The sequence below is a fragment of the Hippocampus zosterae genome, chromosome 17 (assembly GCF_025434085.1).
Source record: "Hippocampus zosterae strain Florida chromosome 17, ASM2543408v3, whole genome shotgun sequence".
In the NCBI taxonomy this organism is placed as follows: domain Eukaryota; kingdom Metazoa; phylum Chordata; class Actinopteri; order Syngnathiformes; family Syngnathidae; genus Hippocampus; species Hippocampus zosterae.
In genome coordinates this window covers 9087515-9115321 of record NC_067467.1, presented here as the reverse complement: position 1 = coordinate 9115321, position 27807 = coordinate 9087515, and the positions used below count along the sequence as shown (strand labels likewise).

Below are 27807 nucleotides of genomic sequence, written 5' to 3'. Positions count from 1 at the left end.
TTCTACCCCAAAAAAATAGACCCTGGTAAACGTATTTGAGCAGATTGAACTCCCGTAACCGTAGAACAAAACTTTGTACGCGTCTCCAATCCGAGCGCGCGCGCACGCACGCACACACACACGCAGACACACACGCACACGCTCACGCGCACGTACACACGCATACGCACAACACGCCACCCCGTCGATTCCTTTCCGAGAGGCGATATCAGTAACGCCAGGTGATATGATTTCGAATGACCAGCTGCAAGCATATTGACGTCATCAGACGTAATAGAAATGTGCGTCGACAGCCAATCAATCGTGTTTTCCTTTTTAACATTGGTCTGCACATTGAACTCAACAGAAACTACCAATAATTGAAAGAAGAAGCAGTACACGGAAAATAATAGACACAAACGTGCCGCTGCTAGGGAGACGCGACTTGGCGTGTCCTTCCCAAGATGAAGTTATTTTGACAGGAGAAGTCCCTTCCCATCGCTTTTGTGGCGGTATTTCCGGAGAGAGCCAAGTGGACGAGGATGCGGTTGTGCAAGGTATGTTGTCAGAAACAAAGCGATACAACAAATCTGCTGAATCATTTGAACAAGCGTGATCCAAGTCATGAGGTGGGAAGTGAGACAATGCGAGCAGCGTTTGCACGGCCTGGCTACGGAAACATTAGCAAATTAGCCGCTAATAATTAGCCGCCGGACGAAAGCTGCGATTCGTTGAGTCATCTTTCAATCATGCACATTTGTAGGTAGCAATGATGCTAACGCCGTTTTGGCGCATCACAGCTTAAAATCGATCATGTTTACCTTTTAAGGGATTGTCATTATTCCCGAGTGGTCCATATCTTTTAGTTTGCTGTTATATTATTCTACATTGCTTCTATTGTTGGATAAAAGTGATTTTAATGTATGAACAAAAAATGTACGTCAGTAAATGTTGAATTTGATGAATCCTATTGTCTTTCTTGTCAGTGGCAATGGGTTAAAACGGACAGAAAATGTTTGTTTTTTATCTTCAGTTCACATTAGCAGTATTCAATCACCTTGGTAATATCCTCTGCCCCCTATTGTTTACAAAGATGATGAAAATGTCCCGAAACTCCCAAATCCCATTCGATCAAGATCTCAACTTCTGTTGACTTTTCCAATCTCTATTTAGCAGTTTGTATTTTTTCCTTTTACAAGCCATTATCAGTGGTGATTAAAAACAAAATAATAACTAGTAGAACGTGCAGGTATCTGCTTTCAAATTTATGGAGTTGCTCCAAGTAAAACATCATCAGAAAATGTACTACTCAAGCCAAGTATAAATACCTAAATACAGAATGTTTGTGTAGATTCTCAGTCATCCAGGTCCTGGTCTTGTATAGTACTTGATTCAAGGCGACTGAATAGAAACTATGTGTTTGGTACTTTGTTCCTACCCGCCAGTCCTGATGAACAATCAGGCCACTATTATTCCACAAGAGAGATTCTTGATTTATGAAGTGCCAGTTGGGAGCCGAGTCCACGTGGAACGTGATGGGGGTGGATGCCGGGGTACAAACCAGCGTCTGTCAGGTCGACAAGCAGCCGAGCGTCTTTCTGTGCCGATGCGTCTTCTGCTGGCTTGCGTCAATGACGCTTGGACGCTGTTGCAAACGGGGACGCCCGCTGTTTCACCACGCCGCTCGTCAGGCTCCATTTAGGACTCGGGCAGGTTGATGGAGGGCCGAGTCATCCATCAAGGACATCCCTTTTTTTGTTGATAGCGCTCAAATAAAGACACGCTGCTGGCTGGAGGCGTCCATGGACTAATGGCACAGGACCACATTGACCACTGTTCTGCTCATGAGGACTCTAAGGGCCTCTTTGGAATTTCATTTTTTGCCCAGGAATTTTCCTTTCCTGTCCTATGAGTGAGAAAACTCTGAAACACTTGGAGGAAAGGTTGTTGGAAGTCTAAAAATGCTTAGGAAATGCCTTGATGCAAACTTTAGCTTAGGCCTGGTACACCCATCGTAAAAGAGTAAGAGTGTCTTCTTTTATTTCCTTGACTGAGAGATTTGATAGGATAGTCTTCAATTTCTTGACAGCAGGACCCTGGTGCGATGGAATATTTTAAAAAGTGCATTTTGATACATTCCGATGTGTTTAAAGAGGTGCTGGCGTAAAAAAAAGTCTGTGTATGGCGTCTGGAAGGTATCCCCGTGATAAATGGGGCCTCACTGTAGATTAATTTGAAGTGACATAACTTTTCTAAATTGCTTAAATTGGTGGTGGTGATGTGAGTTGGCTTTCCAGAAGCTGGAGTGATGACTCGCTTGTGTAATGGAGGAGGAGGAGGAGGAGGGACGGGGGGAAGCAAAGTGCTAAACAAACTAGCAAATGACAAACCTCAGTTAGCGCCAAAGTCAACAGCGCCGGACCGGCCTGCGTGTGTTCAGCTTGGCGCGTGTGAAAGTCGGCTGGTGGGCAGATAAGAGCGTTCGCTCGCTACGTGCCACTTTTGTCTTCTTTGCTGCTAGCCGAGCTCGCGCGGACGCATCGATTTTTCACTCTGTGTTGTTGGCTCCTGGTGTTTGAGTTTGGCGGATGAGAAAACGGCAGGGGAGATGGTGGCAGTGAAACTCAGCTCAAGCCTTCCAGAACAAACCATATTATGTGAAAACTCACGTTATAGAGACACAACGGAAAATTTAGTTTGACGCCTTTTGGGTCATCATCATAACGTCCTCCAATTTTAAATAACGTACAAAATCAATTTTCGAAGAAGCAGGTTCTTCAAAGCATTGTGCAAGTGTTCACTATCGCTCAGTTAGAAATTTTAGACCAGTACACTTCCTTTCTGTCAAGTCCAAAGTTATTTAAAAAAATACAACAACTAACTTACTATTTCAACTCAAGTCCACCTCTACATCCCACGCAACTTGCTTTAGGGCCCAATACTCAACAGGAACGCAAACTCAGTGTTCACTGAAAGGATTAATTCTTTTGTGAACAGAGAGGGCACATTTTTTTAAATCTTCAAAAAAATCCTTTGATCCAATTATTCATAATATCACTTGCAATTTATTTAAATCACATCTCACCGACTAATATCAGGATGTAAAAACACAACAAAAAAACCCTAAATCCCACTTCCAAAGATCTTGTCACAGGTGTCCCACAAGGTTCAATCTTGAGTCCAATCCTGTTCTGTCTTGTTATAAACTATCTACCATCTGCCTGCTAAAGCTGCAAGGTCATTATTTATGCAGATAAGACCGTGATTGTTGAGAAGGTGAAACCATTCAGAGGTCATGCAAGTTGTGATGACAAACATTTCAAAATGGTTGGGGATCATTTGCTGCCTTACTTTTCCAAAATTGTCGTTATGTGTTTTGGCAAAATAAAACAGGCACATAACCTGATGTTTTTATTTCTGGACAGGGAATCCCAACTATAAATCCATGATTCTTAGAATTTTTACACCTAGTAGAACCTAAACAGACTTAATTAGCTTTCAAAATCGCAACGTCACAAATAAGTGTCAACAGAAACAAGGTAGATTTTATTTCTAAAAGGCGTATTTACTATTATTTTTACCACGCACAGTTCCAACACTAATATTGCAATCAAATATGGGTCAATTAAGAAAAAACAGCTTCAATCATTTTTTTAGGATAAAAAAGAGAAAAATGTGACTATATTCTTGGATTAGTTCATTGTTCTTGGAAAGATTTTTTTTTTTTAATGTTAGGGGTTTTCGCCGTTATTGTAAGATTGCTAAATGTTTTTTCTGAAAATTTACTCAAACGTTTTCACCCTGATATGCTGTCTATTTTTATTTGTAATTTTTTTGTAAGCATTGCTTGTAACGCTCGGTGTCGCTGGTATTCACGCCACGCTGACGTTTTCCAGACTTTTAGACATCGTTTGGCTGTAAAGCAAACCAGGCGTGAATTAGCTCATTGACAAAGCAAACAAACGGGCATTTATCTGCGCCGCGCCGCCAAGAACGAAAGATCCTCGAGTTTAGACAGCTTCACGCTCGCAGCTGACACTTTCCACGGCTCCCGCTTGCTTGCCGATGTTTACTTGGGAGCCATATTGTGTCGCCGGAGCGCCACGCCAGCTGGATACCGCGATACTGTGACTCAGGAGTTGAGTTGAGCTTGTAACTCCATTTATTTGTAATATCAAATTAATTTTCCCCATTGATTGTTTACATGTCATCAATATCCCTTGCAAAAACCAAATATTGGCAGTATTCAGATTTTCAAACACAAAAACATGAATATGGGTTTTAAAAAAACCCGAATAAGACACCTGGTGTTACCCTTTTTCTAACCCAAGATTTGCATTTTGCTCCATCCACACGGAATCTTGGTCTTTGTATTGCAGGAAATTCTTGTACGCGCGACACCCTCGCCTGACGTTGATGTCTTCACGGCGTTGTCCGTGTCTATGGTGAAAATAAGTGTACAGACACGGTCTGGCACGCAACTCGCCAGAAATACACAAGCAGAAGTAAACAATCATGGCGAAACTGAGAGATGCAGGACAGCGGCACACTTGGAGCGAGGAGGAAACCGGCTTGTTTATTCCTGCAGAGAGCGATAATGTCATTTACAAACAGGAGAAAGTAGAATTGACGTCTATCTGCGTCATGATGTCCGTGCGTCGCTGTTTAAATGAAAATATTTAAATGCTGGAATAACTCTTTCGTCTGCTCACGGATGCAAAGGGGTTATTCTGAATGTTTCACAAATCAGAATTTTGACCCAGTTATTGACCGCAAGTACACATATTCATTGAAGTGAATTGAGTTCACCGCAACTCAATTCAACTCAACGGAGCACTTTCAAACAGCAATCACTGCATACAAAGTGTTGTACATGGAGCAATTGACATATACAACAACCCCCCGCAATTTGCACGGCCAGACCTCTAATAGCAAAATTCTGTGTTGAAATGATGCCCATTGGAATGCATTGAGGAGAAGAAGAAAAAATGCACCCAAAATTTTTTTCTGAAAATGCTGACAAGCCTTCAATATGCTTTTTCCACCCCCCCCCAAAAAAAATAAATAAAAATAAAAACGGCGGGGAAACAAAATACAGTATATTGCAATATTGGGGCAGAAATCCAATATGTGAATGCGGAGGGCCGTTGTAAATGAGGCTCATTCAAAAAAAAACCTAAAATATTCGTGACAAAGTGTGGATAAAATCACCCGTATGCGTTTCCTTATTAAAAGACAGCACCTTTTTGTTGCTTTGGGTGGAGTCTGGAACGGATGAATTTCTTTCATCCGTTCAATGCATTTTGACGAGTTGAGATGCTTTGCGTTACAATGGTGGCCATGGAACCAATTCAAATGAATTGCGCACTCTGCTCCGTCACGCGCGAAGCCGCGTACTACCGTTTTTCTCCAGAGCTCGCAAACTGGAGCCGAAGAATCCAGCACGTGTCGCACACAAGCTCTCAGGCGCCACAAGAAGGATTTACGCAGCTTAAAAGGCCTGACCAACGGTAGACGGATGCGCCCCTCGTTCCCATTCTGGAAAAGCTACAGGGGGCGCGACGACGCCCCACGCCCACCAAAGGAGGAGGTGTCGGGATGTCCTCCTCCTCGTCGTTCTCCTCCTCCTCCTCCTCCTCGTCGTCGTGCCTCAGACAACAAGCGCGCATTGACCACGCGACCGTCCAGTGACATCACGCGCACCCCCTAGCATAAAAAGGGCCCTTCGGCAGCCGGGACGGACGGAAAAACGCAACGGGCCCGCGAGGAGGCGTCCGCTCGCTCAGCATGGACGCCTCTCACGCGTAATTGCGCATCGGCCCGCGTCGACATGGACGGTAACCTGGGAGCCGTGTGCGCGCTGCTGCTCGTGTCCGTCGGGCTGCTGGCGGAGCGCGCCGGCTGCCAGCACTACTTCCTGCTGCGGCCCGTGCCGAGCGACAGTCTCCCGCTGGTGGACTTGAGGGAAGACCCGGACCCCGCGCTGGACCCCCGGGAGCGGGACCTCAACGAGACTGAGCTGCGGGGGCTCCTGGGGGACTTCGACGGCCGCTTTCTGGCGCTGTCGCCGCCGCCGCCTTTGCAGCAGGCGTCGGAGGAGGAGGCCAAGTCGGCCGAGCTGCCGGAGATCGATGACGAGACGCGGCAGAAGCTGCCCAAGGAGATCCGCGCGCTGGACTTGGACGCGCAGCTGCCGGGGAGGCGTCACAAGGGCGGCAAGAAGCTGAAGCGACGCTTGCAGCAGTGGCTCTGGGCTTACTCCTTCTGTCCGGTCATGCACTCCTGGAGCGACCTGGGCGTGCGCTTCTGGCCGCGCTACGTGCGCACGGGCAGCTGCCCGGCCAAGCGCTCGTGCTCGCTCCCGGAGGGGATGACGTGCAAACCCGCCGCGTCTGCTCACCTCCACCTGCTCAGGTGGAGGTGCGCGCGCAGGAAGGCGGGGCTCAAGTGCGCCTGGATCCCCGTCCGCTACCCCGTCATCACCGACTGCAAGTGCGCGTGCGCCGCATAAAACTGCCATCGCGTTACGTCGGGATGGACGCCACAAAGACACGCAGGCGCCATGCTCGCTTTCGGGGCTCCTGCAAGTGCTGATTGGCAACATGAAGGACCGCGGATCAAGTTCAGGATGCCAGCTCAACTCTTTGAGAGGACTGTTTCAATATTCTCGACACGCTGTGTTACCGTTCACCTCAAATAAAGATGTACTGCTGCACCTGATGGAACTGCAGTGCCCCGCGCCCACTTCTCGCGGGGAAATAGTGAAAATCCATCAATAATTGACACTCGTTTTCATTGCATTGAGGAAAATTAAATTTTGACAGCATATTCTGAAATTAAGTGTCCCAGATTAAAAGATGACAAGAAAAATGGGCAGCAGACACACCTTACTTAAAACAAGTCTGTAAAAAAAAAAGACAGTTACGTGATGTTGTACTTACAATTGCAAATAGATTTGAACGAGACAAGATATGACGGCATTAATCATTAAAAAGCAAGTGCAGTTTCGCACAATTTGTTGAACTGCAGGCTGAGATCCCCCCCCCCCCCCCCCGCACCCTTCAAGTGCTTCTCATGTTGACTTGGAACACACAGAATTGTTTGTTTGCTTAGCACAAGGTAAACTGCTGCCATTTTTTTCCAGTATGTGGAAAATTGGGGCCATTCCTGCATGGTGTCCAATACACATGTCGTGTGTCACGCAGTATCATTTGGAGCCAGAGAGGACTTGGTTGCTGGACTCCAGCCTGTAAATGTTTTTGACAGAGGTGCATTATGGGTGACCAGCATCCATCTTGTAAATTAAGGATTTTTGGTTTTGGGGTGCTATTTATTCTTGCAATAAAAGGACTGACATGATTTCAAATGCACTTGCTCGCCTATTCTTTGTGCCATCAGTCATCTGTGCCTCGCATCTTCTGGTTAGTAGGCAGCAGGAAGTTCAGGATTCTCACAGCTTGCTGATCATTTGAATTAGGTGTGTCGCAGGAAGAAAATAACCAAAAACACAGGTGCCCAAATTCGGTCTTCAAGAGCCCCTATCCAGCTTCTTTAAGCTATCTCTGACCTTTTGGAAGTGCTAATTTTTCATCTCAATCGCTTCGCACTCGGCTGCGAACCGCTCCAGTGAAAGTTGGAGATCACGGCTTGAAGAAGCCATCAGGACCACATCATCTGCAAAAAAAAAAGCAGATGCGGTAGAGTCCAACCCTCACAAATCTGACTTACTGCCGTCAATGCGGACCAGACTCCGACATCGGTGGTATGGTGACCCAAAAAAAAAACCACATCGCTCCTCATAAATCTAAGATTCGATCTCCCGAGGGACCCTCCTCTCCAGCACCCCCAAATAGACCTTACAAGGGAGGTTGAGGAGTGTGAATCCTTCAGTTGGAATACACACGTAGACAGAAAATCTGACACGACTCGGTCATATGTTCTTTGTCCTCTGCGAAGAACGTATGTGTGTGTGTGTGTGTGTGTGTGTGTGTGTGTGTGTGTGTGTGTGTGTGTGTGTATATATATATTTATATATATATGTGTGTGTGCCTTCGCCACGTGGGGACTAATATATAAATATACAAACACACTAAATGTTTTCATAAAAAATAATATAACAAAATGCCTTTTTTTTCTCCTTAAAAAACACATGACATAAATTAGTCTGTTTTATAGTGAGTGAGGGAGACGGAATGTATTCAGAACATTTTAATAGGAAAGGATGATTCGAGAGAAGTGTTTTGATTTTCAAAAAAAAAGTCTTCGAGCCGTCCTGTCCGAGCTTGGTGTGTGTGTGTGTGGGGGGGGGGGGGGGGCGTGCAGTCTGGCGTTGTGCCAGCTCGCGGCACTCTCCCCCACGCCGCCTAATTGGACTGTTTTCAAACATCATCTGCGTTCAAACGATCACGGCGGATCTGTGGACATTCTTGTCTGCCATAAATTCTAGCGGTTCCGCGATGCGGGGGAAGTGGCGGGATTGGGGGATTCGGCAGGTTTCGATATCGGGCGATTTTGCCGTTTGATGTCCAGAGCTCGTTAATCGGAACTGGGGCTGGTATGCGAGGTCACAGCCCGCTTTGATGTCGGCCGACTCTGCCAAGTGCGTGTTTGTGGGAGATCAGGAAGCGTAGCAACTTTTCACGCCTACATGTTCCCAGGTGGGCGCTATGCCGGCAACCCAAATATTGGACAAGCTTTCCAAGAGGAACCGTCTCCAGGCATCAGTGTCTGGTCCCCGGCCTCTGTCAAACCGGTTGAGTGTCTGAAATTTAAAAGCTTGGGTTTTCGTTGCTCAATTTGTGGTGGCGCTGGTACGTTTCTCAGTGCCTCTACTTGTGAGCTTTTTGAAAAAAAAAAAGTGAGATGTGTTTCAGAAACCACAACTCTGCAACATTCAGCCACCAGTTAACTTACCATATTTTCCGCACTATAAACCGCACCTAAAAGCATTTTATTTTCTCAAGAGCCGAAGGTGCGCCTAATAATCCGATGCGCCTTATATATGGATCAATATTCAGATTTCTTGGACGTCGTATTTGAAATGTTCTGTAAAGCGCTTTGTTACAGCTGCAGCGGTTGTGAAAGCTGATACGAACAAAGCTGATTCTCTTTAGCGTCGCTCCATCTAGTGGATGCATTATGTAACCACAGCCTCTATTTTAGCTTCTATTCTATGCACCTTATAATGCGGAAAACACGGTAGTGTTGTTGAGATACGAGTACACGTCAGATAGCCTTCCACGAGATGGTAGCAGCAAACTTTGCAACATTCAGCCAGCATCAATTTAAAGTGTTTTCCTTGCAGCAGAAGGACAATATCAGTTGGTGGCGATAGTCCACCATTAAGCGTGTTTTAAGGCAGAAGAACAGGAAACGTACAGTTGTTTTGTCCAAAATAAGAAGACTAGAAGATCGGATGATTAATTAAAAATGAACAGCAGACTATAGTCGGTTTGTGGTTAAGGTCAACGTATTGCCATTTAAATATACAATATGTCCATTTTACAATAAACCTCAACTGGGCTTAAAGCACGCACGGCCCTTATTTTGGGAAGTGCGCCACCGCTACAAGAGGCAAAAAAAAAAAAAAACACTCCTTGAAAGTTTTTCAAGGAGACTTTTGAAAGTACGGGAGAGGTTTTTCATACGACCTCTCGCTGTCTTGTCAATTACAGTTGCTGGCATGTGAAATTTCTGCTGAGCATCACCGGCGTCTCTCCACATTTTTCCAGTCTTGGGAGTCCTCGTGCATGTTTACGCCTCCTTCTCCGCTGCCGTTTTACCTCTGCAAATGTCTTGCAGATCCATTTTATGATTCCGTCTCACACCTTCCACAAGTTGACACGCGGGCCGCAGCCCTCGTTGGCGCCGTGTCAAAATGGAGGTGACGACGTGTGTCAGATTCAGGCCTATCGTAGATGCGGAACACTCCGTGAGGAATGGGGGTGGGCGGTGGGGGGATAGGGGAGGTGGAGTGATCCTGCCCAGCGTATCTGATCCGACCTTGATGCCATCAATCAGATTGTAGGCCTGCACGCAGTTTTTCAATCCTTTAAGACGCCAAACAAAAAGTAGCTTTTACTCATGTAACAACACCAAGTGACTTAAAAAAAAACAGCTCACGTAGTCTGGGAGGATTAGTTGACCAAGACCAAGAACCAAAACTAACAAGTGACTCCGTCCGAATGAGCAGCAAGTCTCAAAAGTAAGCTTTCAAGCCAGAGTTTGGGTTTTTTCAAATGTTTGCGCTTCAAGGCAGTCTTTTAAGTGAAGATTTTTGAAGTAGAGCGTTGTCAAACCAGGGTTGATGCGGAATGCTCAGAATGGGTTCCCACGCGAGTGTTTGGAGCCATCAGACTTGAGGACTCCGCAGCGGTGACGGATGTGGAGCGAGACAAGACGGACGACCTGCTTTGTTGTCCCCGAGCGGACGAGCTCCTCAATATCAACGCAACTTTGTTGATTTAGAATCCAGCCAAGCCCGATCGGGTTTCCAAACTTTCCCTTTGAAATGGAAGTGCGAGAGACACTCCACCGTCCACCGCGCCGACTCCAGACCAGACCCCGGCGGCCTCCAAAGTCCCTGGAGAGTCCAAACATACAAATTTAAAAGTCAACGTAGAGTCGATTGAATTCATGATTGGCCCCTTTGAATACAAGTTGGAAAAAAAAAAACACGAGTGTACATTAGTTGTCGGCTTTAAAATGTTAAACTGCAACTTGGTCACAAATGAAATATTTGCTTTTGTTTTATATTCTGACAAAAACTAATCAAAAGAGGGAAAAAAAAATACAAAATGCAAACATGATTCCATATTTGAATTTGGCTCCGTCTCCCATTTGTGTGGGAACTTGTTCTTCCTCGTGAGAAATAGGAATAATCTTAAACCATAATAAAACCTCTGAAGTATCAACAGTTCATGTCATTTCAATTATTTGAGAAAAAAAATGTTTGATTCTGTTTTCAGGAATGAATGTGATGAAACATTTTAGGATCTGAATATTAGGTGGTGAAGATCGATCGACTTGTCACCACTATTATGGAAATAATCGATTGTTTTGCCATCAAAAGCCCTTTTTCAGTCTTGTTTTTTTTTGGAGGTGTCACAAAAGGCTCAAAGCTTCCTGTTTGGCTCGTTTCTTTTCCAAAATAGCCGTGTTTGTCCGCTTTTGGGTGAGCAACTGGTGTTTTTGGTATGCTGCGGATGATGGAAAAAGATGGAAACAAAATACAACACCATTTTCATTGGTTTCAAAGAATGGTGGTGTTTTCTGGGGGGGGGAGCATAGAGTGGGTTTGTGAAATTTCATTCGAGTTCAGCGCGCTAAATTGATTTGATTGAAGTTACGAGCATTCTCACAGAATAAATAAACATGTAATTTGAGGCCCCACTGGTTTGTAATCCCAGTAAATTGAATAAACACGCACCCAACTCAACGGTATTTATAGAGCACTTTTATACAACCGCCGCTGTACGCAACGTGCGATACATGGAGCAAAAATAATTCATACGACGACAGTCAATCAAATAATGACAGTAAAATAAAAATCAAGTCTCATGCATGAGTTTTAAAGATGGGCAGTGAAGGGGCTTGCTGAAAATTCGGTGGGAGGTCATTCCAAAAAGGTAAAGGCTTGACATTTTTGTGCAGTTTTGTTGGTCAGGTTGATGACAGGAAAACCTTGTTGATTGGTTACATATTTAATTACATTTGAAGAAGTTAGTTACTGTAGTTAGGGGCGCTCTTTGTTCCTTTCTCTTTCCAGGTCAGATGTTATCTTCTTTCATGCACTCAACTTGTTTTGGCTGACAATCTTGTCAGACTGTCAGAAGTCTCTCATACAATTGGCAATAATAATAATAATAAGAAGAAGAAGAATCATTCAAGATTCAGCATTACTGCATCCTTCATCCTGGCAGTGACAACATTTCTGTATTATGCATATTTTTCGGCACGTCGGTCTCACAGTGTAGAGGTGCAGGGCTCGATTCCGGCTCAGGCCTTACTGTGCGGAGTTTGTATCTTCTCCCCGTGCCTGCGTGGGTTTTCTCCGGGTACTCCCCCCCCCCCCCCCCCACCCAAAAAATGGTATATGTATAGACTTCATTTGATTAGGGATTGAGTCACCTGATGTGCTAATATTTTTCATTTGTCGTGTTGAAACATGTATCAGCTGTTCAATGCAGTCTTTGACTTTTAAGTGCAACAGCGGCGCCCTCTGGTGGCGATAACCCTCCTGGGCAAGTTTTCCTGACGTTTTCTGTCCTCTTCAGCATCACTTGCACATCTTATCACACATGTTACGAAAGTCACATGTCAAAAAACAAACAAAAAAAAAACGGGACTGAAAAAGGGCTTTTGATGGCAAAACAATCGATTATTTCCACAATAGTGGTGACAAGTCGATCGATCTTCACCACCTAATATTCAGATCCTAAAATGTCACACACTCTGTACTCAAGTAGAAGCACAAATATTTGTGTAATCGCCAGTGCTAAAGTATGGAATGTGTAAACGACTCAAGTGAATGGTAAAACTGATCTTTTATTGTCGTGTCCCACCCGTGTTCTTAATTTCCCCACAGGGATGAATAATTTTTTTCGGAAAGGTATGTGACATACAGTCTTGAAAAAGCTTTCCAAAGGTAAAGTAATTACCTTTGATGATTTAATTTACGATATATGATTTAATTTATAGTAAATTTATAGTAAACAATTTACTATAAATTTAATCATCACGTATCTCCAAACTCGATTATATCCACAAAACTACGCACCGATTTCCCCCTGTATTTAAAATAATTTCTCTTTCATTATAATGTCTCTTTTTTTTATTTGTGTTTTCCTCGTTGTTGGTACGTGCGGCGACGTTAGGAGCGTGACGTCGAACTCCTGACGTCATCCACCACCAAACGTGCGAGTGACAGACGAGCGGAGGACACGAGAGACGAACAGAGGGCAAGGCAACGACGCGAGCAGGGTAGCTGCAACTTCCAGAACGTCAACATCAGAAAGAAGAAGATGTCGGGCGGCCCGTGCGAGAAGTTCCAGGCCAACTTTTTTAACAAAAGCAAATGTCAGAATTGCTTCAAGTCACGCGAGCTTCACGTGCCCGCGCACCCACGAATGGAGCACGTAAGGACAAATTGAAACATTGCTTCTGAAAGCCTTCTAATACTACTTGTTAGGGGTTAATTAACAGCTCGTAATTATTGCTAGCCTCAACCGCGTAATGCCGCGTAGCTTCTTTTCGTCATTTTTTAAACCTTTATTGAACAAGTCAGAATACAATTCTCAGCAAACAGAAAACAAAACGAACGTGCTACCAATACAGCTTCTTTTCGTCATTCAAAAATCGCCTTGAATCACGTGACGTCCTCTCCGTACAGCCTAAAAGAGGAAGGTGCTACAAGGTACCACCTAGTTCCATTTGGCACCGTTGTAGTGGTCCATTGGAGTTCATGGCTGGTTCTTTGAAAAGGTCATAACAACATCTTGGACTTCTTTTGAGTTTCCTAGTCAGGAACCAATTGGTTCTCATTTGGTGCCGTGTAGGACCGTTGGATACTGATTGATGCTCAGGAATGGCGCTATGTAGACTCGGGGTAAGGTGGGGCTGTAGCCCCGTTGGGAATCAGTGTATTCCCAGTAAAGCCCCTCCAGGATTGGATTTGCTGGAAAGAAAAATAAATTGTAAGGCTAACCTTACTAGTACTACATAGACCCAAAATGAACGATGCTAAATGGTGCACAAAGGCGCTTAGCCTATGTCTGTGTGTGCTATGAATTTGTAAATATAAATGTTTAAAAATAAGTTATTATAATTACATTTTTACTCTTAATAACTACAATTAATATAAATCAATTTTGTGCACCTACACCAGCCAACTCATATTTGTAGTCAGACTCCCAAATTAATGCAAATCAATGTTTGACGGATTTTTCCTCACTGGCCACATTAGGAGCTCATTGAGACTGACCACATTTGACTCTTTTCATGTCGTGAGATTGTACTCAGTAGCACATTGGTTAAGTGGTTAACACTTATGCCTCACACTCAAGTCTTGGGGGCGGTCCGAGGTTTCAATCTTGGCTTGGCCTTCCTTCCACATTCCAGAAGCGTTTTAGCAGGTCCACAGGCGTGCGTGTGAATGCATGTTTGTGCGTCTGTGGCCTTGGCGTTGACCGGAAGTTGTTCTCGTTGTGGCCAGGCCAAGGCGCTGTACGCCGGCTGGCTGTGTTTGGCTCCCGAGGGGACCGACTTTGACAAGGCCACGCATAGGTCACGGGTAAGGCCCTTAACGCTGTAAAGATGAAGTTGATGAAACTGTTCTGACTTTTGTTCCTGCTCCGAATGTCCCCACCAGAAATGGCAGCGTCGTTTCTTCATACTGTACGAAGACGGCGTCGTGACTTTCGCGTTGGATGAGCTGGTGAGGCGGGCGGCCATGTTGCTCCAGATGTTATACAGAGGATTTAGGATTAGTCCTAATGCTAATGCACATCCTCCCCGTCCCCCTCCTTTTCCCCTCGTCTCAACATTTGCAACCCCCCTCCAATGTTAATTCGGCTTTGTAGTCATCATACATTCATGTTTTCATCAGAGATGCAAATAAACATCTCTATGATTTTTTATTTTTTTTCATTTTCAGATTCTGAAACCCAAACTATTCATGCAAAAATCTCAGAGGTTAAAGGTCATGTGTTCATCCTGGCGCCGGCGTCGCGGTAACGCCATTGTTGTTTGTTTTCTGCCCTCCAGCCGAGCACTTTGCCTCAGGGCACGCTGGACATGAACGCGTGCACGGCCGTGTTGGACGCGGAGGCGCGGACGGGCCAGAAGAACGCCTTGTGCATCGTCACTACACGCCACCAAGTCTACGTACGCGCCGACAACAAGGACACAATCGGCGGGTACGCGGGCACTCACGGACACCCGACTCACTTCCTGTCCTCTCACTTTTTTTGTCCTCACGCTTGCTGTCGCCTTTTGTCTTAATGACTGGTGTGTGTGGTGTCTCCTGCCAGGTGGAGTGATCAGCTGACTGTCTTTGTGCAGGCCAACGCCAACAACCTCAAGAAGAAACGTAAAGTAGACACGCACTTTGTACAGGTGAGAAACCAAAATTGTCAACATCGTCACCTCGTCAGCACCGCGGTATCTTCATAGGAGAGTTCCTCAACTCAAACACTCTTGGTTTTGTTTGTTTGTTTGTTTTTTCGCTCACAGGAACCTTCACCTGCCAAGATGGCGGCCACGGGCCCCATTTTTCAAGCGCCAGTGGTGGCAGGCAGCAGCCATTGTCAGGAAGACCAACAGGTTGAGAGGATCCCCGTCTGGGCTGTAGCAGGAAGTGAACTCGCAGGCCCTCAACAAGCTCTCACAACAGGTGCAGTCCAAACACCAGCCAGTCACAGCTACTTCCTGTCTCTTCACTTCCTGCCACGTGACTTCTTCTGTGGTTCCTCCGCACAGACTGTGATGTTTGTGATTTCGGTGACGCACACTCGACATGTGGAAGTTTGCATCCCGGCGATGATCTGACTGAACAGAAGAGCAAATTCATCCAAACGTCTGCTAACAGCATGGACGCTAACCACATAAGGTGATCACCAATCAAATTCCCGCTCACAAGACATCCAGATAATCAATCAGTCAATCAAATGTGATAAATGGTTGTGTTGTTGGCGTTTTTCAGCTGCGATTTAGCAGCAGGGAAGCACTTGATGAGTACCGAGATGCCCGGCACGGACCCGGAAGTGCGGCTGTACTCGTCCAGGTGGGGCAAGAGTGATGCCCGCCCCTCCGAGCGGGAGGTAAATGATTGCGTACGTCGTCGATATCGCCTTTGTGTCGCACAGCCCTCTTCATGTGTGAATTCAATATGACGGACAACGCGCTTCCTTCACCACGTGTTCATGCGTTCATCCAACTCATTTGCCTACTCATTTTTTTCGGGAAATAAACACTGCGCCCCCGATTGGCTCCATAATGCCCTTGTGTGAAGCGATGGTGTACAGATGGCGGGCGATTGGCACGGTGGTTTCTGTACAGCTTTTGCTTCAACACATTGGCTGATTCCAGCTGGATGCTGCTTTGAATGAGTTGACCTGAGTGCGTGTTGTCACGGGCAGGCTGGACTCGCTCCAAAAAAAAGCTTTTTGGATTACGGTCTCCTAAAAGCCTCCAGCGGTCAGTGTGGTGATCCAGAGGTGTGCCCCCCCACCCCCCCTCACTCCCAACCCCACTGCGGTGCTCAGCGATGGGCTAATCCTGAGCACTCCACGCAAACTCAACCAACTGCTCCACTTGAAATCACGTCAGCATTTCTGATTTTATTTTGTGTTTTTTGCAGCCGGATTTGTTAAACTTCAAAAAAGGTTGGCTGGTAAAACTCGACGACGATGCCCAGGTAAAATGTCCACCTCACTGTTTAGTATATCTTAATAATCAAGAAATCTGTCAATTATTTTTCCGATCAATTGACAAATCGGACGAGAAAATGATTTCAAATTGATAGTACAGCAAATACACAAATTGTTGATGAGTCAGTTCCTGGTTTTGGTGCGTCAATTGGCAAAAATGTTCATCATTGCTTTGCAAAGTAAAAGTAGATGTTTGCAAATGTCTTACTTTGAGTCGGCAAAAACATGATCGGTTTGCTTTCATGGAGGGTCACAGAATTTAGAATATTGCTGAGAGGCTGCCGACTGTTTAAAGGTCTCAAAACTGTTCAACAATTATACGAGTAACTAAAATAGTTGTTGAGCAATGCGATAATCAAGTAGTTGTCAATTAATTTTTTGCCATACAAACAAAAAAGTTTTGTCAAGGGCCAGTAGCAATCAACTTTCTCTTGACTTGCCAACAAAACAAAATCTTACATTTTTTAATCCCTGGTGTGTGTTAACCTTTGTCTCCCTCTAGTGGAGAAAGTACTGGTTTGTCTTGTCTGCCGACTGCCTCAAGTTTTACAAGGATGTCGTGGCCGAGGAGGTTTGTCACCAAGCTGGTTTTCTGTGTTATTTTGTGACTTTTTATGTTCTTTCTATTTCCTCGCCGTGACGGGGCTGCGGTCTTTTCTTTCCTCCCGTCAGGCTTCGGAGCAGGAAGGCGAAATGGACCTAAGCCAGTGCTTCCAAGTGTCTGAGCAGCAACTCCATAAGAACTACGGCTTCCAGATCCACGTAAGACAAGATCGTCAACATTGAAATGAAATGTGAACCAATGGGAATTTTGAAGCTACTTTCACCATCTTCCAGACTCCGAGCAGGCTCTGCACGCTGTCTGCCATGACGGCAGGAATACGGAGGAACTGGATCCAAGCACTGATGAAAAACGTGCAAACTGCTCCTGATGTCACCAGGTAACTTAATTACAACATTAGATTCGGAACATATAATTGGTGTATATTCACTTGTGAATATGCTAACTAATAAATAAACCTTCTAAATACAATATTAACTCAACATGCATCATGTGTTACACGTGTCTACACCATGCAGTTTATCAGGCTCGGTGGTGGTTCTCGGCCCTAACACGGAATCTTTGGTCAAACCGGATGTGGCTATCGATTGGTCCGAGCAGAATCGGCATTCCAAGCCCCGGAGTGTTTCGGAGCGTCGGCGCGAAGGCCGCTACAAAACCTTTGACTGGACCGACTTTCGGCCTCCCGGCGGCCCGGCGGCAGAGGAAGACCAGGCTGCGACCCCGGCTCCATCGGCGGTGCTGTATGGCGATCTGGAGAAGAAAAGGAGGAGGGAGGCCAGGAGGAGGCGCTACGAGAGCATCCTAGGTTTGTCTCCGGGCCGAGAGGTGATGGGCGACGCGGCGGCCGCCACCAGTCTGAAGGACGAAATGGAGGCTTGCTGGAAGCAGGTGGAGCGGAAGAACTCCCTCAGGAACGCCAAGCTCCTCGACATCAACAACGACAACAACAACAACAGCGACTCCAAATACGACTACAAGAAGGCGGTCAGCATATTTCCGTGTTATGTCAGTTCATCGGAAATGCTGATTTTCCTCAGTCCCACCCCCAAACTCACTCACAAACAAATAATAATAATAATACATTTTATTTACAAGCGCCTTTCAGGACACCCAAGGACACTTTACAATAACTAAAACAAATGTACACATTCACTTATTCAGTCATTATGGCCACAACTCTATGACTGAATCTCTCACTCGTTAACACGCAAGCTAATTTGCAAATGTACTCGTTCGGTCGCTCTAGAACAAATTAACACTGACAAACATGCTAATTAACTTTCTGACCTACTGACTTCCTCATTTATGCAATCACTTACTCCTTCCCTGACTAATTCAATTCAAAGTACTAACTTAGAAACCCATCACAATTTTAATGAACTCGCCTAACAACTCGCTCAATAACAACGTAACCAAATCACTCATGAAATCACAAACTCAACAACGGGCTAAGTAACTCTCTCACCCACTTACTGACTCACTCATTAACTCAGTAACTCACCAACGTAACTCACTGGTTGACTCACTAACTAGCGAACATTCGTTCACTACCGCTAGCTAAATAACAAAGTAACATGGTAATTCATTCACTTACGATCCAACTCGCTAATTAACTTGACCGACTAACTCACACACTAACAAACTTGGCTATTAACTCAGAAACTGGCTAATATGCTGGTTAATTCCTTCATATTAATTTACTAACGGTAACAAACACATTCACGCATTCATTCATTCATTGAGGCACCAACTCAGTAACTCAACCTCAGTCACTGAGTTACTGACTCGCAACTTTACTCACTCAGTGACAGATTAATGCGTAAAATAATTCACCAACCAATTTGCTCATGAATTTGATTCAAATCACTCACTAGCTCCTCATTCCCGAACAAAGGAACAAAATAAATCACATATTAACTCCCAAACCCACCAATTGGCTAAGTCAATTGCTGCTAACTGACAACGTTCTAATTCATTGACTTACAACATTAGTTTATTCACTAAGTCACTCACAAAGTAGCCAACTCACTGAACATACTAACCGGCTAACCCAAAAACGGGCTCACTAATTTGCTAGCTAACTCACTAACAAAGTAACCAGCCTACCAATGAACTTATCTCACTAATTACTCACTCATCAGCTAATCACTTACTATCTAATGGACGTACAAATTTAAATAACTCATACCTTTGCGAAGTACAGAGAAGTGAAGGAAGGAGATTACTGTGTATACTGACCAATTTGAAACGTAGTTGTTGGTGTGTTCCAAGTTCGAGGATCTGAAGTGTCAGCTAGAATTGTCGGAGCGCGGCAGACGGGAGCTGGAAGCTCGCCTGAGCATGTGGACCTTGTATTATGCGCCCGCAACGGTAATTATTGACGTTCATCTTATCGACTGAACATAATGACTACATCGAGTCACATTTCCTTCTCTTTTTTCTTTCCCAAAGTCGGAATGTTTGCAAAGATCTAGAGATGATGTTCACTCTCTGGGTGAAAATCCGGCGGTCGTCATCGCAGGAAGCGGGATTTTGGATCCCCAGCGCCTCGTCGGCGATACGCCCGCAAAGTGGACGCAGGAAACGGACGATGATTTACTTCCCGTCTGGTGTGAGAACTTGGCCTCCACGGCGTCGGACAGCTCGGACCTTCCAACGGACGGTGAAGCTCAAAATGGACCTCTCAACTTGGAGGATTTCATGTGTGCCCAACGTGAGCTTCCCAGAATGGACGACCCACCTTGTCCGGACTCCGAAGGCGACTGCCGGTCCTCCGTGTTGGACGCCCTTGCCGAGACGGGCGGTGACCAGGTGGATGTCGGGAAGCTCTCCCAGGAAGTGGAGATCCTGAGCGGCCAGAAGCAAGCCCTCAACCAGCGCAACCAGGAGATGCTCAACCAGCTGAGCGAGGCCGACCGCGAGATCCGACGTCTCCAAGAGGAGCTCGGTCGCAGATGTGCGGAACCGCTTCCCAAAAAGATAAAGGACCTAGAGCAGGAGCTTCTGGAGAAGGACCAGCAGCTCCTGGAGGCACAGACCCTCATCACCTCCTTAGAGGACAGGCTGGGAGACGCCGAGGTCCACCTTCGGCGGCAAGAGGAGGACGAGGAGGCAAGCGTGGCGAAGGATGAGGCGGCGAGCGCGGGCTTCTTACTACGATGCTTCCAAGCTACCGAGGCCAAGCTGACAGAGCTGGAGAAGAAGCTTGGCCAATCGGAGCTCAGCTGCAGGCAGCTCCGGGCGGAGAACGAAGCCCTGAGGGATGCCGGGAAGCTTCACGGACAAAAACAGGCCGACTTCCGGACGCCCGCTCCTATGGACGGAAGAACGCACCAAATGCTGGAGTGGAGCATGCTCAGGTGGAAGGTTCTGGACAGGCTCTTGGAGGTTGTTGACAGACTGGACGCGACAAAGAGCAAGACTGCAAATGAAGAGGAAGCGCGGCATCCGGTCGCTTCCTGTCAGCTGAAACTGGAGGAGCTTTGGAGTGCGCTGTTGGACGGCGTCAACGCCAATGCTTCCCACCCACGAGAACAAGAGGAGGGGCTTCTGAGTGACACGACACCACAGATGATTCCTGAAAATCAAATCTTGACGTTGGGGCGGGACCTTCTCACGGGAGATGATGATGAGGACAAGCTCACCAGATTGGACAAGAAAGTAAATATTCAGGATATTCTCGGGAATGCCCAACGTGGCAAAGCATCAGAAAGCGGCAGGATGACGGACGATGCCGGGCATCCCAGTGTGGCGGACGACAGCGGCGTGGAATTTTTGGGGATGATCGCCCAGATCTTCTCGTCCTGGATCAATGTGGCGTCCTCCGATACGCGGGCAAAACTCGGGATGACGGCCGAGCGTTTACGCGCCACCTTCATTTTCTCCACCGAGGCGGCCTTCTGCTATCATATGACCAGCAAGTGCGACCGCCTGCTGGAAGAAAACGCACAACTGCGAAGGCAACTTTCCCACGCCGAGAAGCGAACGGCTGGCGTCGACGCCGGCAGCCAGACGCAACAGGAAACGCAAGAGGAAGGTCAGGAAGTGACGGGATGCCGGGAGGCGAGTCAAGTGGCCGCTCTGACGGGTCGCGTGACGGATCTGGAGGAGCAGCTGTCAATCGCGAGACAAAAACTGAGCTCGGATGAGAAACAACATGACGACGAGGTGCAGAACTTGAAGGTAGGGGCCGCGAAACATCATCAAGAAGCTTGAAAAATGTTTCAGAAGATGTGTATAAATGTACAAATTTGGGGGGGGGCATCAGGCGGAGTGCGAGCGTGGACTGGCCGCCATGGAGGCTTGTCACGTGAAGGCGACAGAGGAGCTCCAGCAGCGACACCTCAAGGAAGTTGACTGCCTTCTGGCTGAGAGGGACAGGATGCTGAACGAGGAGGCGGTCGCTACGGCAACCGGTGAGTTGTATTTCAAGACCATATCACCCACACCTACTGGTCAATAGAAATTGTCAGTGATGATTAATCGGCTTGCTCCGTGTTCAACTTCCTGTGCGTCCCGGGGTCAGCCATCGAGGCAATCGAGCGCGCTCACCGTGTGGAGCTGGAAAAGGAAGTGCAGAGGAGATGTCAAACGCTCAACGTGACAGGAAACACGCTCATGGAGGAAGTCTACAAACTACACAGGTAGAAGTCAACAGCGGCTCGTTAGCATGTAGCGCATCGACATGTGTGTGTTCGCATGCTTGCAGTGAAGAGCTGGCGTCCTGTCAGCGGGAGCTCGAGGATCTGTCCTATCGGTTCACGCTCAAGTGTGTCGAGATTGGTCACATGACTCAGGAATTGGAAGAGAATAGAAAAACGCTCAGTCAACGGCAGCAGGAGAACCAGGATCTGATGGAACAAAACCAGGTCAGAACACGTGGGAGACGCTGTAAGACGGCTTCTTGGATCAGGTTGATTCCATCGTGACAGCATGGTCAGGTTTAAAATTGGACATATTGCGCAGACTTATGCCAGGTGCATGCTGGTGAAGCGTTATGATCCTCAAAGTTTTACTGCTTTGCTGCCATCGTGTGCCATTCTATATGCAATTATCTTGCCAATTAGTCACAGGAAGAGTGAATTTATGGTGTCAATTTTGTGTCGTACCACAGGAGCTGAGCACTCACCTGGCGGCCGAGGTCGGTCGACTGACCAAACGGGAAGTACTTCCTTTAAATCAGGACACCAACGTTTACAAGATGGAGGTGAGCGGACTTCGTGGCACTCCCTACCAATTATGTAGTGACCTACATAGTGAGTAAATTAATCCCACAATGCATTATTATACTGTAAAAGCATTTTAGGGAAAATGTAGGGAACTATTGAGGTCCACTCCATAAATTCCATTATAGTGATTCGAGAATAGGAATTGATAAATGATTCTCAATGCAGTTCCTCTTTTGGAAGCATTCACTTCTCACAAATCACTACAAAGACATTTTCAGTTTCGGAACTATCTAGGTCCGCTGTAGAAAAAAAAATCTTACTTGGGAAGTAAGGAATGAGTAAATGAAGGTGTCCTTTCAGCTGCTGCTGCGTGTGAAGGAGAGCGAACTTCACAGCATGAGGCGACAGGTCGCCGCCTTGCATGACAAACTGTTGGCCGCGCAGCAGGTCAGAGTTTACTGGAGCGATGAATGATGGCACATCAAGTAGCAGAAAAGTCTGTTGTAGCCCTACCACTTGTTCCTCATGTAGCACATAATGTATTTCTTAATTCTTCTCAGGCAACTCTTAAAAGTCCGCTGTGTTGTTGCATACATTTTGTCCGTGATATTGTAAATATTGCTGTCATTTCTGTTTGAAAAATGACTTGAACATATCAGAAATGTTCATATTTATTTATTTGAATGGACTGTTTTAATATTTCCTTCACTCGCAATAAAGACAAAAAAGTGATCTTGTTTTGTTGAGTCAATGAGATAAAAAGCATCTTGAGATGACAATTGAAGTGTGTGTTGTGTGGGGGCGGGGTGGCGCGACAGGCAACATCCATGTGGGTGTTTCAAAACAAAAGCTTCATTTAAAAAAAAAATGGAATAAGTGGTACAGAAAAGGATATTTAATCCACACAGAAAGGAGCTGGAATCGAACCCTGAATCTCTGCACTGTGAGACCGACGTGCTAACCACTCCTACAATGAGCCGCACAACCAAAACCATATGAGCATGTTCTCATAGCCTGTTCTCCTTGGATGTGTGTGGCTGCACCCGAGTGAGTGAATTTGACAGTTACACATCGTAAAAGGTGCTGGAGCACAGTGCCCCCTCAAAATTTGTGTCTGCCCCCTCATACATGCCCGGCTAGACCTTGCAGGTGTCCTTGTCATGGAACTTGAGGCACAAAAAATGAATGATTACGTAGAGACCTGGAATACACTCAGAAGAAGCAATCCAGAAAATGGATGGAACACAAAATATTTTAGAGTTATGGTAGTAAAACTACAGTACTTTCGATGATCAGATGTTTTTGTGGTTAAAACGCAATCGTCAACCGCTTTGTTGTTTCTTCACTCTTACTTTGAAAACAACACTCCGTTTTCCGGTGTTGTTGTGTTTGAATTATGATTGACTTGTCAAAGATGACAGTTGTCGTCACAACATCAACAGCATCTTGGAGCAAAAAACGGTTCAACACCGAATGATTAATATTGTGTCAATATCATCCGCGTACATAATGCCTGCCACACGGGCTTCGACAAAAACGTTGACGACGTGTGCTTGCTAACGCAAGCGGTCTGGATAGTTAGCATGCAAAGCAGCTAGCACGGTGTGTGCTGCCGACGAGGCCTGCTGAAGCCGGCGGAAGAGCTTCGTGAGCGCGGAGAACCTCGCCCGGGACCCACTCGCAACCTCCGCACCGCCAGTGGTAACAAACTGCATTTCACTCATTCAATATTATTATTATTATTCTGCCAACATGCTATTTTTATAAATAATATCGGTCTATTGACGCGATTATTGTCTACATGAATGATCACCGTATCAAACTTGTTTCAGTGATGGAGGCGGTCCCGTCTGAACCTTCCGGCATGGCGGTCGACCTATCCAAGGGCTTCTCCGCGCCACCCCGAACCCGAAACCAGTGCACCCCTGCCTTGGATCTCGCCGCCAAGCCTGAGTGGTACCAGGCCCGCTCACGTGTCGACTCCTCGTACAGAAACAGAAGCTATGATGGTGATAGCGGCGTGGAGCCGAAATATGTGAACGCCACGCTCCCGCCGGGTATGTACCGCGATGATGACCCGTGGTGTCCCGCCTTCTACCAGACGGACGCCAGCTGCGAGGACGACAGCGATAGCGGCTCGGACGTCATCGTTCTGCTGGCGGCCGCCAAGGAGCCGCTTCTCTGCGCCTCCTTTTTGTCCGATGGCGTGCGCCGCATTGTGGAGCCGCTATCGCCCGCGCCATCCTCGCCGGGATGCTGCCAGCAAACTCTCAGCTCGCAGAGTAGCGATAGCTCGTCATCGGAAGAAGAGGAAGCGGAGGAGGAATCGGAAAGCTCGGCGGACATTCCGCCACATCACGCGAGACCCGTCGTCCTCCTTGCGGACCTTAGCATCGACTACGCCGGCACCGTGGACTCCCGCGCTGACACGTTGAGTGACGACAGCGACATCGTAGAAGTCCCTGTCACCCAAACCGCCCCAAAGAGACCGTTATTTCCCTGTAATAAAATTCAAGAAAAATCTGCCGCCGTTGAATGCAAGCGCAGCGTCAGAATAAGGTCACATCTTGAGCAGGTGCCCCCGTCGTCGCCCCGCCCGGTGCGGTGCCATCTTGCTAGAAGTGTAAAGAAAGACGCGATGGGCGTTTATTACGAAAGCTGCGACTCTGACGACGCCTTGGGATATGCGCTGGAGAGCGACGACGATGCTCAGCAAGGCCACACCGCCAGTGAATCCAACGACTCTCACCAACGCTGCACGGTCAACCAATCTCATGAGGAACTTCAACGCCTCGCTCCGATGGGGAAAATTGAGGACGCTGCAGAAACTGATAATAATCACCGTCATGTTGTTAACAAATCAAACGGCTCTCGCCGATGCCGTGCCGCCGACAAATCCGACAGCGAAGCTGATGATGCTCGCCAACTCCGCAAAGCCAGAAAAAATGTTCCCCAACATCATTCAGCCCAAAAAATAGGCAACTCTCAGCAGCGCCGCGCCTCCAACAAATCAGCAGACGCCGGCAGAGGTTCAACTCAACGAAAGCCATCGGCGGTTGCAAAAAAATCCGTGAAGAGACGACGGCGTAATCGTAGAGCGTGGTTTCCACCGTCGTCTCTTTTCTCGCCTCCGGAGCCTGAAATCAAGTTAAGGTGCACCGTCGAGCAAAAACCAGCCAAGAAGAAGAAGAAGACGTCGGACAACTTTTGTCCGTTTGTGCGAGTTCACTGGCGTGCCGGCTCGCAGCGTAATGATGTGACGGTGGTCAACCAACAGGAGCAGCGGGACGTCCCACAGCAAAAACAAAGCATCGCCGTCCTTTCTTCTGGCATCATCCCCAATGCTTCCCGTTTCCGTCCGGGACGACTTAACGGCACCTGTGTCGGCGCCGCGCCGCCACTGTGCTGCCTGTGCGGCGGCCAGGCCAACGCCAACGGGCTGGGCGATCTTCATGGGCCGTATCTACCCGCGACGGTCTCGCTCGCCAAGCTGCCAGACTGTCGCGACGACGACGACGACGACGACGGCGAGCGCTGGGTCCATTCGGACTGCAGCGTGTGGAGCAGCAGAGTGTTCCTGGTGCGAGGGAACCTGTACGGCCTGCAGGAGGCGGAGCAACTGGCGCGCCACACGGTCCGTCCCGTGCAAATTATTCGGATGAATGCCGCTTGCTCTCGGTCTCTTTGTCTGCTTGGGATGACATCCTTCTCTCCTAATGAGTACTTGTACTTCCTGTTTAGATATGCTGCTGGTGTCATCAATCAGGTGCTATTATGGGATGTTCGCACAAAGGATGCACCGAATATTTCCACTACGCGTGTGCTCGACCCGCAGGTAGTACCGAAATGTGTGTGCGGGTTTGTTTGGCACGAGTGAGTGTGTTTATCCTACTCTATGAACGTGTGTGTGTGTGTGTGTTGGACATAACTGTGGGTGCGCATTTGAAAGATCTGAGTGTTTGAACTGTTTGTGCTTTACATATGAAGGTGTGTTTAACGCGTGTGTTCAGGTTGTGTGCTAAACGAGGAGAACTTGTCACTACGATGTTCACGACATCCCTTGGGAAGAGGCCAACAACAGCAGCATGAAGGACACACACAGGTGCCTTGAGTTGTCTGTGGGTGTGTGTGTTGATTTTTACTTGTGTTTATTTGCATGTACGCGCGCTTGTTTGCGCACGGGGTGATTTGTGCGCCTGCGTTTGTATGAGATCATGCGTGCTCGTGTGCGTTTGTGCTGACACGAGTGTTAACGTGTGACGAGTCAGAGAAAAAGTTGGCGAGCGGGGCGGCGTCACGTCAGGTGACGGACAAGGGCGACCGCTCTCATCACTGACAAGCGACTGACACACGATTGACACATGGAGTCACATGACTCCACACAGGACTCCAGAGTAATCAGATGTAAGTAATCACACTACTCAAGTAACTAACAAGACACAAGTTTCAAACGTTTTAGTTTTGTTTGTTTTTGTTTTTTCCTTCAGCAAAGTTCCTCAGGAGGCGGGGCATTCTCTGACCGTGCCCACTGCCCTGTGACATCATCAAAACCAGCCTGCACATGAGTGTCCATCAAGCTTCACGGTAGCATTTCACCTCGAGTGTGTTTTTGTCTTTTTTTGTTGTTGTTGTTTATGTTGATGTTGTGTGTATTTGTTTCAGGTGACACCATGTCGAGCTTCACAAAGGTTTCAGTTCACTGATCAACTGCAAATTTTGAATCCAAGGTGCCTTCATGTGTCTCAAAACGTATTTTTGACACTTGTTTCAACAATGTTTTTACATTTTTCGAGCACATCAGGTTTATGAGACTTTTTTTGTTGAAGCTTGACCTCTAAAAGCTTTCACAATACAGATTTTACCATGCGTTGTCAATAAAAGGTGTGACATTTCAGAGAAATTTCCTGATGCTAAACCTAACCCTTAATTCATGAATACATTTTTATATTTTGTGTATGTATGCTGCATTACTTGTCATATTATTGTTCTGAAAACCTGATGCGCTCGGAAAAAAATAGGGGAAATTCTGAATCGGCGCAAAAAGATCATCTAGAAAAGTTAACTTGCACACCTGATTTAAACATTTAAATTTGTTGACCAAGTGTTATTTATAAGCGTTCAGAAGTTCAGTATTTTTATTGTCATCGCTGTTGCTGGGATACACATCACACACATTCGCCATGCCATCTTTAAAACACACACGTGATGATGTCACATCTGATTTTTACGCTTGTTGGAAGATCAAAAGCAGTCCATCACTTTTGAATAGAGATCCATTCCATGTTTAGCTTTGAATGAATGAGCACGTTGTTGCTGCTGCATTTTATTATGGCCCTGGACACCAATAAATGACACGACAATGAAAGAATCTCAGTGTGTGTGTGTGTGTGTGTGTGTGTGTGTGTGTGTGTGTGTGTGTGTGTGTGTGTGTGTGTTTGTCTTCACCCATTCTGACGTCCGCGTGTCAGACGGCTTCAATTTGCATTATTATAGATGAGGCAGGAAGAATGAATGACTGAGTCAATATGGATGTTATTGTTACATTATTTTAGTCTGGTGTGTATCGTAAACGCATCAAAAAGTACATAATGTCGATTGACAAGTGTGTACTGGAAAATTGTCTGTCACCTTTAAGTTAACAAGCAATGAATAGTAGTTTACGTGGTCA

At 46.6% G+C, this 27807-nt stretch overlaps 3 protein-coding genes across 5 annotated transcripts; all 3 read left to right on the top strand.

Annotated features, from left to right (window-relative positions):
* The first annotated feature begins 169 nt into the window (after positions 1 to 169).
* Positions 170 to 22871, top strand: LOC127590073 (myosin phosphatase Rho-interacting protein-like). 3 transcript variants are annotated; one of them, XM_052049496.1, is made up of 21 exons: positions 170 to 536; positions 12855 to 13115; positions 14192 to 14269; positions 14348 to 14413; positions 14743 to 14894; positions 15009 to 15093; positions 15211 to 15370; positions 15457 to 15586; positions 15680 to 15809; positions 16337 to 16393; positions 16909 to 16977; positions 17079 to 17168; positions 17244 to 17347; positions 17487 to 17955; positions 19243 to 19341; positions 19423 to 21153; positions 21239 to 21386; positions 21497 to 21614; positions 21680 to 21839; positions 22085 to 22177; positions 22500 to 22871. In XM_052049496.1, exons 1-21 carry the CDS (start codon positions 522 to 524, stop codon positions 22611 to 22613), a joined length of 4329 nt encoding a protein of 1442 aa, XP_051905456.1. In that variant the 5' UTR covers positions 170 to 521; the 3' UTR covers positions 22614 to 22871. The 3 variants fall into 3 exon arrangements, with proteins under 3 accessions (XP_051905456.1, XP_051905457.1, XP_051905458.1); XM_052049497.1 differs by having other exon boundaries at positions 171 to 536; positions 15680 to 15797; XM_052049498.1 differs by lacking the exons at positions 170 to 536; positions 12855 to 13115 and having other exon boundaries at positions 14633 to 14894.
* On the top strand, positions 5067 to 7339 carry nog1 (noggin 1). Its single transcript, XM_052049512.1, has one exon. The coding sequence runs from the start codon at positions 5810 to 5812 to the stop codon at positions 6488 to 6490; it is 681 nt and encodes a 226-aa protein (XP_051905472.1). The 5' UTR covers positions 5067 to 5809; the 3' UTR covers positions 6491 to 7339.
* Positions 22872 to 23337: 466 nt separating the features above from the next.
* On the top strand, positions 23338 to 27507 carry LOC127590075 (uncharacterized). The gene is made up of 7 exons (XM_052049499.1): positions 23338 to 23840; positions 23972 to 25773; positions 25881 to 25974; positions 26150 to 26241; positions 26404 to 26543; positions 26627 to 26723; positions 26802 to 27507. The coding sequence occupies exons 2-5, from the start codon at positions 23974 to 23976 to the stop codon at positions 26473 to 26475; spliced, it is 2058 nt and encodes a 685-aa protein (XP_051905459.1). The 5' UTR covers positions 23338 to 23840; positions 23972 to 23973; the 3' UTR covers positions 26476 to 26543; positions 26627 to 26723; positions 26802 to 27507.
* The last annotated feature ends 300 nt before the right edge of the window (positions 27508 to 27807 follow it).